Source organism: Bombus pyrosoma, linkage group LG13 (assembly GCF_014825855.1).
Source record: "Bombus pyrosoma isolate SC7728 linkage group LG13, ASM1482585v1, whole genome shotgun sequence".
Classification (NCBI taxonomy): Eukaryota; Metazoa; Arthropoda; class Insecta; order Hymenoptera; family Apidae; genus Bombus; species Bombus pyrosoma.
Window position 1 is genome coordinate 11,134,867 of NC_057782.1, and position 16,282 is coordinate 11,151,148.

At 40.8% G+C, this 16,282-nt stretch overlaps 1 protein-coding gene across 1 annotated transcript in view; it reads right to left on the reverse strand.

The window, feature by feature from the left end:
* Positions 1–16,173, reverse strand: part of LOC122574187 — a gene marked incomplete in the record, with an annotated part of 48,298 nt that extends 32,125 nt beyond the window's left edge. The window contains 3 exon segments of the mRNA XM_043741440.1: positions 8,154–8,181; positions 8,455–8,499; positions 15,220–16,173. Of these exon segments, the coding sequence (XP_043597375.1) occupies positions 8,154–8,181; positions 8,455–8,499; positions 15,220–15,297 (151 nt within the window).
* Between the last annotated feature and the right edge of the window lie 109 nt (positions 16,174–16,282).

Sequence of the window (16,282 nt, forward strand, 5' to 3'; positions counted from 1 at the left end):
CGCGCTGTATCGTGAAGACCGCCGCGCGCCGGCTCCCGACGCGACGCATCGCCGTGCCGCGCCGCACCGCGCCGCACCGCGCCGTCCACCTTCCTACAAACGGCCTTTGAATAGCGTCTAGTTTTTGCCAGGCAACTAGTTTTACCGAGGGTTTTCATTCTACTCTATCGAGACCGCGTCCCTCGTTCTCTCTCCCTGCCAACGCTCCACCACCGTGAGAATGAAAATTCTCGTCGCGGCATAAAATTACGAGCAAGAGCGAAGGAGAAAGCGATGCAGAGGAAGAGAAAGAGAGCTCACGCTATGAAATTGCCACGCTAATTTTTATTTCGTTCGATTCTATCGCGTCCCTCTTTCACGTGTCACAATTCCTACCGCGAATCGGAAAATCATTGTGATCCCTCCGATACACGATTATAGATTTTCAAACGAGACCTTAATGCCAATAACTCTCTTCGCGTTTATTTTTCGCGCTTCGCAAAAATCTAGGGGGTTGGAAGTTCAAACTGAAATCGAAAGCGTTCTATGCCTGCCGCGTTGTAAGAATTTATCTGTATATTATATGAACGCGTAACTCGGTTTGTTCGACCGTTTGTTAAGTAAAGGCAGTCTTTGTCTAGCGTTGGACGGGTTTTTCTCGATAATATCGAAAATTTCTCAAATTATTAAAAAAGATCCCTCTAAAGCAACTATTCGAATGATAAAAGTTAACGAATTTGTATTAAGATTAGTTTAATGATCTTTGTAGAAGAAAAAAAAGAAAAATAGAGAGAAATCAAGAGTCAATTTCATCTCTGCAAGTCCATATGGAAGTTTACGTAAAAATATATTCATAAAGATACATTTAGAAACTGGTTGCGAGAAAGTCTTTTTTGGAAGAAACACGTTAACGCTTAGTACGTGTGATAAACGTTCATGAAGCAACGTCGAACGTTGATTTGGATAAATAACGATCCGATAGCGCTTATTACTTCGCTACCGAAACGGTCGAGTTAGTTTGTCCGTACAAACTGTCGTGTTGGTGGACCTTGCTTACTCTACAATTGCGAATATTTCATATATATATATTTCTTTGACATTTCTGTGTTTCTTCGTCTTCTTCTTTTCTATTTGTTTACTTTTCTAGTTTTGACTTCCTTTTGCATAGGGACTGGTTGCTTTACGGTACTTTGGGCTACGCCGGCGCTTAGGACGATTGACAGGAACGGTACTTGAATTTTACCCCAGCTGAAAAAAATGCACGAATCTATCGAAAAAGATATGTCTGTAAAGGGACGGAAGCACTTGGCCTGATCGAATGGGATGGAATCGAATGGAAATTGCGCAAAACAACTCGGATCCAGGAAATATATCTCTCGCTAGGAGCGCAAATCCGAACAAGCGGCCGAAGAAAGAGTCAAGCTACTCGACCGACTTAATATTAGCATCGGACAAAAAGCAAAACGCCTCTGTACCAGTTTTACAAGCTCTCGTTTCTCCAGCCCTTGCTATGCTCGTTTTCTCATTGACGATCCTACATTGCCTCACCGTGTGGATCCATTTTTCCCTTCTAATCGCGAAAATCACTATTTCTGCGCTATAATAAACGATCGAGTTTCCTCGTCCTATCTCCGCATCTCGCTCGATAGTTTGTTCCGTTCAACGAGTATCCCGACCTCCTCTGCCCGAGAGATCGCCCCGAGGAATCTGTCGCGTCAGTTCCAACCATTTTCTCCCTCGAGAATCGAGGACTCGAAACGTTCGCGTGTATTTTCAACGGTACGAACATCTGCTGTTTCGCCATCGTCTTGCCATACGTATCGTGCGTTCGTGTCTAACTGTACAGCGCCTTTGACTATCTATCGGCCTACCGGGATAAAATAAATCCGCCTATACACTCGTCGAATGTTGAACCAGCGCACTCGGTATCCCGCTAGATTTGCCAGGAAAAAGGTAAATCGTATACCTCTACGTCATCCGACGGTCGTTCCCTTCGTGCTGGATGACCGCTCGATGATCGCTCGTCAACTTCCTTCGAATACAAACTACGTACACCGTACAGCTGAGTTTGAACAAGCCTGTAAACGAAAGAAACTGTAACAGTAGTCACAGCTTCGACGATCGTATAATCTTTTAAATCGTAACGCATACGGCGACAAACTAATGGATAACGAACGCTGAGTAAAACTTTTACATTGCCTCTGCCAGTTTCCCTACTTTCTTAACTAGGCTGTAGTCAAGCGTATGCTAATTTCATTACGTATTGCGCATTTACGCGTGAAGACGGTCGAACCAAAAGTAAGATAAGCTATTAATTCGTAACTACATAACGAGTTAGACGAACGATTAATAAAAGCCGTGTGAAATCGGTCAAACTACAGGATATGATTATTAGACTGGACGCGCGAATCAAAACTCTAGACGTTGGCAATCGTGTAAAAGTACAAATATATAACATTCGTTTTATACGAATTGTCTTGGTTATAGTTTGGTGATAGTTGGCCAGTGCTCCAACTGCTGAATTTCCATCCAACCGGCAATAGTCTGCCGGTTTAGTTATTTAGTTATTTTCGAGCAACAGAGGATACGTCGTTACCTGCATTAGCTACGAGCGCCGTAATTAATTAGGAGACCGGGCGAAGCGCACAGCCACGAGTAATACTGTTACCGTCGAAACATCGTATAATTACGTACGGCATTTTCTCCGATGAATTCGCCTAGAATTTTTTTTAAACAGTCTTTGTTACGATACCATTGAAAATTCGACCGCAATTCGAGCGTTAAATTACTAAATTACTTTTGTTACGTTTCTATGCGTATACCGTCTCGACGTTATTGACATTAACGTTTAGATTACGATCCAGCGATTGGTCACTCTTGACAGAGACGTCAGTCAAGGGATTGAGACGATACGAATGGAAATGGAAAACGACGTTTTATCTCAACAAGAAGTAGGAGATCTTTCGTCGACAGGCGTTAACAAAAAATTACGAATTAATCGACTCGTAATTAAGTAGTCGACAACTATGCGTTACTTATGTTTAGAGACGCTTCTACCGACATATCGAACAATTCCCGGTGTTCCGATTCGACGTAGTTTCTAGGTTACTACGGCTATTCATCGAACTGGGCTATCTACAATTGTATACAGTTTCATCTTCAACGCTCGCAAAGATGGCTGTTTAAGATTTTATTTCCATCCTGTGATTCGATTGTCTGCTTTCTCACGAACCAGTAATCGTCTAAATAATATCGTAACAGAAAATTATCGTCTATGACACTCTAAAAAACAAATAAATAACAGAGTAGCCGTAAAATACGTAACCGCGTGAAAATACTTTATAGCTGACACTTTATAGTGATATTACTTTTTAACTGTTAATAATAACAATCAGTAACAAGTTAGAGGGCAGAATTTTATGCACGATTCAAGTACTAAACGGAATTTATTTCGAATGTTTCAATCACGACCCTCGGACGCTTAAAAACAGTAGTTATACGTGCATACGCGTGCTTTGAAAGAAAATGTTCTAGGCTTTTTTATAACCGTTATGTTTACTACCTACTGACAAGAAACGAAAAATCTGACAAAATATTATACGTCGACAGGCCAACAGAAACCGCAAATATCTCTTCGTAAAAAATATTCTACGTAAGCAGTTACGCGAGTATGTACGCGAGTGTGTACGCGAGTGTGTACGCGAGTACATTCACCGAGCACGTCCGCGATATCGTATTTACAACTTGCTTGAAACGTTCCATCGTAATACGCTGGCACAAATTCCAGACAGTGTTACTTCGATTCAATAATACATTTATATTATGGCCTGTTTGGCCATTGCATCGAAATTACGAGCAGTAGTCAAAGAAACACAGATTTTACTTTTCATGCAATTCCTCGGCGTACAAGGATAATTTTCTCTCGTTTGACCAACGTTTAGTCAACTCTGCTCTTATATATACAACTGCTACTTCGTTTACATCAGGGCACACCTCACCGATTTTCATCGATTCCCTGAAATATATCGTCAAGTATCACGAACAACTTTTCTCTGCACGTACGTGTTACCAACGCTCGACTTTATTTTTCTAGATTCATAAAAAGTTTCCAACAAACTGCGGAAAAGCTGCCTTCTTCTATTCTTCTTCTATCTCGATGATTTTGAAATATGCCAAAGTAAAGCTCAACTTAGTATTCTGCCTACAGTTGTGCACTTGTGACAGCGTATGTAACGCGTTATCAAAATAATAGGCCAACGAATAGTTGCGGCACAGCCCACGGTGGCCAGATCGAGAATTCTAATCCACGGCCAAACCCGATTTTCCACGAAAGGATAGAAGGAATACCCGAATTTGCCCACCTCTCATTTATATATACTATGAATATGAACAAAAGATAAGCGCCAGGTTTGGTTTAAGCCATTGTAACGCTAATTTTCCGCAAATATCCTACGTATATTGAAATTGAAATCTACAGTTTCGCTAAAACGTCAATTAAATTTACCTGTTATTACTTTTTATCTTGATGTACACATCCCCACATTTGTATATAGCTTACTTTTATAGCGTTTCTCTTTATATCAAATGTTTAACAGTATTCCGAAGTACGGTGTACAGACGTGAAAAAAATAAAAAGCTTTTGACTTGAAAGAAATCGTTGTTTAAATATCAAAGGAAGCGTTGAGAAACGTAAATTTTCATGACTCCAAAATATTCCGTCACTTTATAAATCGATGGTAAAGGACTAAAATGGCAATTTTTTTTTCAACTTTGATATTCCTTATATTTAATCGGTAAAAGAAAAGCTCGATTCGTGATTCAGGCTAAACACCCAAGCCCAATCTCGTACGACAGAATTTAATCTTTATTTTTAGTAAAGCAAGCAAAGCTAAAGCTTAGTAATTAAAAAATCAAAAATTTAAAGGTAGAGTTTGAAGGTGAATTTTGCGACGACGGTATTAAAAATGTCTTTTATCCATTATCGCAAAGGTAATTGGAACACCGCATAATTGGAAAGTAATTTGTACACAGGTATTTGTTAAACGATTAGCTGTAAATTACCGTCGATGTTAATTGGATAATGTTAGAAGCAGCTTACCGTAGCCGTTTTGTTTTACATCATCGTGGTTAGAGCATTATGATTAAAACAGGTTTTACGCTGTAATAAAGACGCGATTCGTATAATTAACCGAGTGTCGTAAAGCTTCGAAATATCGCGTTAGTTACAGCCTATCGGGGATTATTAGAAAATTATTAGAAAATAATAAGAAAATTGTCGCGTGAAATTTTGATGTCGCTTCGTAGACAAAGTATTGTACGATATCGCGTTATAAAGAAACGACGCGCGTTAATCGGTTAAACTCGTTTGAAAAAAACAAAACAACAACAAAAGGAAACGTTTTATAGAGAGCATGGAGCATCTATTGATTCGCGTACCGACAATCGAGGATCGTACGACGTTTGATCAACGCGACTATTAATTACGGAAATATCGATTTGCATTTGCGGGTAGTAGAGATACAGTCTGACCCTATATACCGATCGGAATTAATTCGACGGAAATCTAGCGAATACATATACGTATCGATCGCGGCGAACACGAGACACTGCGTTAATGTCAACTATTTTCAAGAAAGGTATTTTACCTCTCAGAGGTATCCCACGATGGTCGCGCAACAATCGCGTAGCAGAAGATATTTTCAAGCAGCTAGCACGTGTGCCCCTCCTGGTGCCACTGTGGCCGCACTTCACACGCAAAAATCAAGATTGCAAAGGGGAAAATTCCCTTGAAACTGGAAACACGCGCACGCAGCGTCTCAGCGCCCTAACAAGCGCCAGTATATACAATGTACGTTTTATTTACACGGTACCCTCCGCGCCCCACTCAGGTTCGCGCATTCCGTTCGAACGCGCTTCTTTCCATCTTCTCTACATCCGATTTCAGCCTTTCGTCCTAACCAAGTAAACGTGTATGTAGGTGTACCTTCCTTACAATCACGCAATACACGCAAACGTTTACGATATTATTTTCGCCGGCTTATCTCGCTTTCTCCTTCCCGCGTAGTCCAATTTCTTTCCACGTCTCTATACGACGCTCGTTTCATTCGGATTTCGCAAGCGTCCCGTTTCTTTTTTTCTCTTTGCTAGAAATCGATGCAACGTCCAGCTTCGTCGAACGTTGCTAGTTACGTTTTTGCTTAATAGTAATTCCACATTGACGATGCGAGTTTCTTTAATCCAAAGATTCATGGTTCATTCGATATAGTTTCCGTTTCCTTCTTATTCCACATCGGACGGCATTTGGTATCTATTCAGTTAGTCGGTAATGTTCTAATAAAATTTCCAATAAGTTATCTCGCCATGAGCATCCTGCACGACGTTTCCATTGACAGCTCCTCTGTCCTTTCGCGTATCAATTCGTTTTCGTTTGCACGTGTCGTGCAAACAAACCACTCTGCTTCTACTCTTTTAAATCCTTCGATCGCAACGTTGGGAAATTCGTTGGAAATTTGTTCGTCGGAAATTATTAATTGCAACCGTACGTCGCTGAACGTCGCGTCGCTTAAAAAACGTTTCGAGCGTCGTTAAACTGCTGAAAATTCAGCGGTACGTTGCAGCAACGATATAAGAGGGAGAAAGATGGAAGAAAAAGAGAAAACCGATGCTCTTTTCAAAGGTACATAGTAGACTGAACGTTACCTTTCACTTGTTCTGCGTATCCGAACACGAACGCGCGTGTACTCTGAGGCACCTTTTCAAATCGCACGTTCTCCACGCCCGTGAAATATCCGCACGAAGATGAATTTTATTTAACCTATCCGCGCGGCGTTCGCGCGGCGTTAATACAATACGAATCGCCTTAAGGTCGAAGACGAAGCTACCGAACACGATGATCGATTTCCGAGAAATCGATCGTTCCGTTGACGGGTGCGCGTGATCCCACGGCGAGTTAACCAGCGTTTTCCACGTTTAGTTCACCTGTTTTGCTTCACCTGGCAAACTTGGCCGCCGCCGCCTTTTCGATTTGACCGTTGCACGCGATTCGATCGTTTCGACGGATTTCGATCGCGTTTAGCGCGCTGCGCCGATTCTTAATGAAAAAAACCTCGTGGTCGACGGTTTTCACAACTTTGTCTGACGCGTGCTATCCCATAGGAGGCAGCCCGTTCGAGCAGCGACGTAGTACTTGGCGTGAAGCCTCGGGTGAGACGCCAGGTGGGTACCGGGAACGATCGTCTCCTCTCTCTTGTCCGCGCCTGGCTCGCCCCACCAGCAAGCTACGGCCAAGGTTTACGGCGAACAAGAGGATTCTTAATCCTTTCAGACCCGCAACGAAGGTCGAGGCGCCTCTGCAGGGTTCGACGATCTTTACCAGGTGACTCGCAGCGCTTGGATCTCTGCTTTATCGATCCATCCGTTTGTCATCTTTCCGATCGACTAAAGATCACCGCGCGCAATAGTGACGACTAGCGACGACTAGCAACGACTAGCAACGACTAGCAACGACTAACAACGACTAGTAAACGGCGAGTAACGCGAGTAACGAGTCGCGTTAACATACCGCAATCATCATGAAGGTACTCGCATTGTCCAGTCCGGCTTCAACACTCGGCTAGCCGTGAACAGTTCGTTGTAACTCGATCCGAGTTCAAACGTCCATCGGACCACGCTAATTCCACTAACGATCCTTTTTATCTTTGCCTTCCTTTCCATCGAACTTTAACCAACGCACGTCCGAGATTTCTCTCTATTATATAATAATTTCAATCTTAATAAGTTCGTACACGAACGTATTTCGAATCCTATTTATACGCGCAAAAATATATCGAGCGATAGCCGTTTCCGCCGAATACCATCAATTAATCGAATAAAGAGCAAACGTAATCTAAATAACGAAATTGCTATTGCTACAAGTCGAAGGGACGAAATAAACTAATTTTAACGTTCTTAACAACACGTACAAGAGCGTAGTAATTTCAAAAAATGTCATTTTATGCATTGTAGCATTTTATATGGGAATGTTCGCGGAAAGTTTTTCTTTTCTTTTTTCTTTTTTTCTTTTTTATAAACATCGAAACCTATAGTATAGCGAAAGTATAGAGCTACATAATATTTTCGTCATCTTTGTACAAAGGACCGGTTACGGTTAGTTTCCAAGATAAAAGCTTGCTTACTTCCAGTCGAGCAGTCGAGCCGTCGTTTCTGTAACACACAAAGAGAACACGCAAGAGTTTAAGTCAAACTTAAAGGGACGCTTACACGTGAAAATGTCTATCGGAAATGTCTGTCAGTGAAAAAATTGTCTCTAGGAGGTAATACTTATATCGAGCTTTTTTAGTGAAAATCGTACGTCGAAATAAGAAAACAACTTATTCGTTATATTCGTTAAATTCCACGTATTTCGAAATAATCTGTACTATATCTAGAGTATACAGATTCACATTTTAGAAACATGTAAACGCACGTAATACTCACGTCGCTTTTGTACGCAGTCTCGTTTACGTTCTTGGTCTGCATCGTCTGAAACAAACGTATCGAACAAACTCGTTAACATAATTTTACGTCTAATACAAGACTTTTTGAAAAAACAAAGTCAAGTAATGCCATAATTAACGGGTCACGCTGGTCGTGAAAGATACCGAACGTTGTGACCTGCTTCCGATTCTTTTTAATCGTTTAATTCTCGTATGTATATATCTTACGTATGCATTGTATATATCTATACTCGATAAACCGCTAATCGTTGTTCGTTTGTTATCGCTATTAAATTTCCTATTCGTTTCTTCGTCGTATTTGTTGCCTTCGGTTTCAGATTTTAGAACAGCGATCAGTGATCAGTGATATACCGCAACGCATTAACGAGTTGTTATTATTTTTTTCTACGGAGCGCGCCTTAAAACGCCAATACAACCCGACTCGATACTTGTTCGTTTGAAACTACAATATATGTTGGCAACAGTGTCGAGCCGATACGTACTTTCCATGAATGAGCGAGCACGGCGTCCATGAATCACTTGGATGCGATGCGACGCGACGCGACCATCGAACACTCTCTCACGAATAAACAAGACTACCGATCTGAAATCGGTACAAGTTCCCTTAGGTTCCGTGACCCGAAGCTATTAAGCGGTCGGGCATTTTCTCACGAGATACCTTGGTCTAATTATATGTCTAGGTTGCTCCTGTAATCTACGGGTTTGTTGCTAAATACGCGCCTGTCCCGATGGGGTCCAAGGAAAACAGCCTAATCTTTATGTCCTGGTACTCGATACTTGGCTCTTCCAACTGCCGTTTACTGCCGTTTACTGCCGTTTACCTCCGTTTGCCGCTGTTTTCTGCCGCTGTTTTCTGCCGCTGTTTTCTGCCGCTGTTTTCTACCGCTGTTTTCTGCCGCTTCCTGCCGTACGGATATCCCCACGTAACACGTATACACATACGTCTCTCGATAGATCTCCTATCCACAAACACGGTTTACATCTGCATCGAATCGAACGAACCGATCGAAAGAAATTTCTTCATCTACCGAGCGACTGCAACATTCTTACTATTAAAGATAAATATTATTTCGAAGCGAACGATAAGTATAACCAGTAAGCATAACCAATTTTAGGATGAATTTCAATTTTCAATCGTGCGGAACGCACGACCAACGGTCCAATTACGGAATATATAGGAATGGAATTTGCAATTTTATCACCGCGATGTCATCGCAAAATTATTTCTTACTTCGTAAAGAAATATTATTATTCCTAAGATTTCAAAGTTCCAATCTCTTCGGAAAGTTCGTTTAAACAGGCTGATCCAACTACGATTTAAAGGTTCGTTAAAAGTTAAATTAAAGCGAAATGACGTTACAGCGACGTACTTTTCCATCGAGAGAGAAATATTAGTATCGAACGGTGCGTTCTTTACCCCTGGCATCATTTTAAATCGACTAACATTTACGTGAAACATATTATACGATACGATTGTACGATAGGATAGGCAATGTCGATGAAACATGTGATATCTGGTTGGAACTCTGCATAGTCTATGAAAAGAAGAGAAGGAGGCCCGAACGCATAGGTATGCGAGAACACTAAAGCGGATACATGTTCGATAATCGGCGGAATTGGTTGAACCCGTGTTGCTCTTGACAGGATATTCCCCATCAACTTCCAACAGGACCGATCCAAGTCCTTCCTTTTCGTGGCAAAAAATTTTAACGATCGCCTCGATAATTTCGATCGAACTCTACCGTTTGGCCGCCGCCAACTTAAACAGCGCGGCAGACGTTCGTTTAAAATCTGGTAATTGACGTTGAGTCGTCCCGGACTGGATAATTAGCATTTCAAATTTTCGACTATTCACGGTGATTCGGAAATCATCGATAATGCCAGACTCGCTCGGCCTTTTTCGCTTGCGCGTTTCTGGCGCGATTTCGTGCCACTGCCCGCTGATGATCGCCCTCTGATGATCGATCCTAGAGATCACACGTAGACAATCGGGTTTCAATCCTCGAATCCTCGATCCTGCGACTGCCCTCGGACCAAGGTACGGCGAATTAAACACGTTGCTTCGGAATCGAGGAAATCGAACAAACTATCGAAATACCTTTTGTAAAAACACGTTTCTCGATACATACCTACGCTATTGATTCTCCTAAGATTAGTCTCTTTCGAGAGGAATAAAATAGGGCAGACGTACTTTGCGCGATTTCGTCGATAAATAACTATGGACACCACGAATTAGAAAATACTAGATTCAGTGATTCTCGTTTCGGTTAGTGGCAACTCGTCCATCGAGTTTCGACCTCTCGAGGCCGCGTCTGTGCCTGGAATTATAATTTCTCTTGGAATGAAAATTCTCGGAAGAATCCCCGAGGCATTCCACAGTCGTCAATCGAGGATGTGCGATACGATCTACGATAAGGAAGCGCACGGTCCGACTTGTCTGACAATTTTTTCCTCCGATACATGCACGTACTTGCGCGTATTCGAAATTTTTATTTCTTCACAACAAAAATACATCCTCGTCGAATATCCTTTGCACGTAATTTCCCACTATCGTCAAATCCTGCCAAAGTAACCTTTCTATTCGGTTACTGTTCGTACTCTCGTACTATTGTACGTAATGTAAATGTCGATGCTATCTATATAAAAGTGGTACTATCGCCATATCGTGTACACGTATAGGTTCGCTCGTAGCGTAGTTGAATTAAAAGTTGAATCGAAACGAAGAAGGAACGGCGGAGAAAGCGTAGTACATAAATACATGGGCCGTACAGTGAATTTGGAGTTGGAAATTGGGCAAAAGACAGGAAGTAGGAGGAGTCATACGGCGCACCGTGCAATTATGTATGTAGGTACTTACTCGTGTACGCAAAAAGCTATGATAAATTCAATGTACGGCAGTATGTACAGCAGCCGAAAACCGCTTAAATATCGAGAAATAAAAAAAAAAGAGAGAGCAAGAATCCTTAACGGCGGCGGCTAACGCAGGAAAAAGAGATACAAAGGGAAACAAGTAGGCGATCCACATTCCCCGGTGAAAAACAAAAGGGCGAAACGAAAACAAGGTAACAAGGAAATAAGACGTAAGGTAACGAACGAGATGGACGATAAAAGAAAAGACGAAAAAGACGGGCTAAGTAAGATTTCGTTTAAAATCGTCCAGAACGGAAACATGTAAATATTATGTACGTTTACGCGCGGTGAATGTGATCGTAAGGAGAATTGTCATATTCTAAATAAAGATTTGTTTGTAGAGGGGAAGAACGTACCGATCGGACCAGATCGATCCTCATAATAGACATATTTATCAATCGAATCGAATAAACGACGTTAAAGTACCTAACAATCCGTAAGACGATAACGTATTCTGATGCGATATTTGCTTTGCGATATGTATGTACCATGTATCGAGACCTATAAATCCAATAACGTAACCCTGTATGTGGAAGGATTGATCGCGCGTGGATTATCCCTGTTACGGATTATCCCAACTTCTCTGCATCGAAGATAGAACGTTGCTCCTTTTCTATCGTAATATGAATAAAATTCTATTCGGCGAGAAATTTTCTGTCACCACGCAACGCTGCATGCGCGTACAGAGCCAATAGTTTATACCACTGCTTGCCAGCATTTTTTCCCTTTCCCTACCTTTTTCTAACCGTATAAATCAAAACGATGAATGTGGTATAACAGTCGCAATACATATTTGCACGTAACCGTCACTGTATCGTAATTACTGAACTACTGATGAAATCGTCTAAAAATTGGAAAAAATTCTCTCATTTTTATATTACCATGTTACCGAATATCGCTACGTCGTACTTGCGTCGTATCGAACACTCGTTTCGTAAGAAAAGATTTCAACTATCGATTTAAAGGACGGTGGTAAATTAAAAAGAATTTTTACTGAGACCATTGTACGGCGTCTAAAAGATCGTAAAACATTGACCTTTGCCATTTCTCATAAGAATCTAGCGCTTGAGAGAAAAGAAAATAAAAAAGAACGGCGAACAGCATACGAACAACATCCTGCACAGATTCGGATCTTTGCGTTTAACACTGCCCGCTAATTTTAATTTAGAAACGAATTACCCGGTAATCGAGTTACGAGAGACGTTCGACGATTTAACATATTATTTTTAATCCACTTTGAATAGGTGAGAGATTTAGAAATGTGTGGTATACTCGTTAACTTGATAATTTTCTGTTTTTTTTTCTTTTCTTTCCTTATTTCTTGCAATTAAATAATATCGGAAAGACAAGCGTCAAAAGAGAAAGTGCATTTTAATTCGGAACAAGTTCAAGTTTTGCTTCTTTCGTAAAGAGAATATATCTTATACACCCGTGATACATACCTCGTGAATTTACGCTAATTGGACGCGTAACAGATTCATAACGGAATTAAGGCGATTACAGGAAGTAATTAAAAGCTATCCTTGAAAGTCATTCTGCTTAATCCATTAATTATGAATACATCGTTAGCGATCGCGTGAAACTATACGCTTATTGGCTTAAACGCGTGTATTCCGAGGAAATGAATAATGAAATCGATGATTTTTTTCTTTTTTTCTTTTTTTTTTTCTTTTTTGCAGCAAGCTCTATACGAGGACATGGTCGAAATAAAAACAATTTTAAAAGTGAAAGAAATAGACCAGCTACTAGTCGGTAAGCGAAAAAGGTGAAAGTATACCGACTTACAAATAAACAAATTCGATACATTTTTCCCCATTTACTTACTCTCCCTCCGAGTTTGTAAAGATAGTAAACGCTCAAACGCTTCATAATTCCCTTCTGGCTTGGTGACTTCTTTCGAAAGAGTCGACTTTTATCATTACCGACGTTACATCAGTCAATTTTGACTATAGCTATAGCACCTTAACGTCGTTTAATCAATTTTCTTTGAAAACGACACGATTCCTTGTTTGATAATATCTTGCTCGTTTCGTTTACGCTAAGCAGTTGTTCTCTTAACTTTGCAAGATTTTAAACAAGCGCCGAGAGAGTAGAGTAACTCGACTAGCCGTAACAGTCTGCTGCTGATTCGCTCTAAATTAAAAATTTCTCTCCCTCTTCAGAGCCACCCTCCTTCGACCCAGCATACTTGATAACTCGCTGATAAATCATCTACCAATACGATATACGATGGCAAATCCTGTTGCCATTCTCGAGTTAGTTATCGATATGAAACGTTGACGGAATATCCTTTTGTTACCTTTTCGTTCGATACTTGGCGAATTTCTTTTTTCATTTTCGATCGCCTCTATCAACCTGTTGGCTGCAAGTTATCCACTAATTTATTTCAAGCTTCGTTTCGAATATCTTTCTTTAAGCTCAACGATATTTTCTCGACGCTGGCCATGCTACTACTAATAATTCTACTCCAAAATCTTGAAACTACCTCCTTGATTACAAGCCATTAGAGACGCGGACAGCAGCATTGCCTTCTTGAAAAATTATCCCCTCGTGTTGCTTTCGTTTCAGTTATAACTGGCAATAATTATTCGCCTTGCAACAACCTATCCTATCGGATATCCTATAGCGGCCAATTTACCCTTTGCAAAAACAATTCACTTTTCACTTTCTTGGGGTTATCGAAGAAATAACGCAGAAAACGTGTTTGAGTTTAGAATTCTACGTACGTAACATAAACTGTACTCACGTACTATCAAACAGTCATCCTTTTATTTATAAAGATGTATTTATTTACGACAAACAAGCGACCCAAGTTCGTCAAGCGTCATGCTATAATTTATCCTTATAACACAAATTAAAAGTACTTACAAGTACGCAACAACTACACGAATCAGATGGAACAAACATTTGAACATGCCACCAACATCGTGTGTATTATTCGTAGCGTTCAAAGTTATTCGCGTAACGCATAAATGTTTTTATCTCGGTTCAACTCATACGAACTTTGTATACGATAGATGAACACAAGCTCCGTATGTAGAACTTCCGAACTATGTTTAAAGCTTGTGTCAGCAAATAAAACACGAATAACAATAGCAATCCGTATTAGTCGATTTTAGATTGACTTGGAATTTCATTAAAATTGTTACGATCGAAACTAACAATTATAACACACATACTTATGTCGGTTTTGTACAGCTACGTAAGCAGTTAAATATCGTATACCTTGTGCAATGAAATATAGAATAGTACACGAGATAGATAGCTAGATAGATAGATAGAGACAGAGAGAGAAAGAGACAGAAACAATAATTTAGTTTCGTACAAATACCTACAAAACGCTTTACGCAACTTGAAGGAAGCTACAGTCTCGAAGCAAACGGACAAAATTAAATCGTATTATATGCGGTGGCAAAATGTAACTATGCCGTTATTCATTGGTATACAAAAGTATTTCTTCTCGCTGTGTCTCGGTCTCGCTCGAACAAAGACTCGAATAATTTTCAGTTTTTCCGATTCGAAAAAAATATCTAGATAATTCAAACTTTGTAAAACTAACCTTCCGTTTTAAGCTTTTAGTTAGAAGCTTTTAGTACAGCGAATTATATCGTAGATTTACGAGTATAAGAGGAGTATGTAACTTCGTAATGAGTAGGATCGTTTAACGGAGCGATAGACCTGTATGATTACAGAACGTGTAAGAATCGTCGAGCCAAATACAAGAGTACATGCTCCGTAGATCACATGGCGGTAATAACGGGAATACGGTAGGAATTACATAAATCGCAAGTGGAAGAAGCAAAAAAAGGTTTCCAAGGTCTTTCATTGCGCTTACCTGGCCAACAAAAGGGTCGCTGTTTTCGTCTAGATTCGCCTCACCGATATCTTTGGCACCTCTCGTACTTATCAACATTCATCGTTTTTCACCGTACAACGCAAATTTCACACTTATTCTTTATATAAATATACGAAATAACCACGTAACCATATCGTTCGTTTATACATGACAAAGTACCGTTATATAAACATGTATACACACGAAATACCGTTCTAGGAACAAAAGGATACGTACACACATAGAAGGAAATAATTACGGGCTAATTACGTAATTATGTTTTATCGCGTGCAACAACAATTTTCATCCGATAATTTCGGATATGTTAATACGCGGTAAATTTACATACGTATCGCGCTTGCATAGCAAACTGACGCGGCAATATCTATCATCGCGACAATATGTTGTTAATTCTTCGATAACCTTCTCTCCTTGTTCGATCGTTGATCGTTTGTCACACTTTTATACGAACGCGTGTTCCTGCTCCCCTTTTTTTAGAACCCGAGCAACTTTAACGATCCTGCCGTATCACGTTTCGAGACGAATATCGTTCCGTGCCGCTCCAACTTGACCAATTATCACGATATCGCCGATCGATCGTAGGTCGAGTCCGATTGATCAACACGAATCGAAAGGAGGGAATTGGATAAAAGCGAACGTCCGTCCGGCAAGTTGACGACCGCAACAGGAAAGAAGAGAGCGTGTCGTGGAATGGTGGCGGATCGATCAGGGGAAAATGGATTTATCGAACGAGATCGAGAGGTACGTCGCGTCGAGGGCACGCGTCGTCACGAACTGACTAAGAAACGGCCTCTGCGAGAAAAGAACGGAAACCTCGCCGCGCGGCTTTAGGTTGAATTAACGCAAAGCCAGCTGATTGGTAGGTGCTCGCGAGCCGAGCATCTTCCGGCCTTTTCACGGAACCCTCTCGTCCTACGTCCTTAACGAACGTAAACACACCTGTCGGATTTGCTGCTGCCGATAGCCAGGTTAACGTTCCACCGCTCCACCGTTCCTTCCACCTTGTTCGAAGGTGACCATCGTTACGATCGTAAAATATATT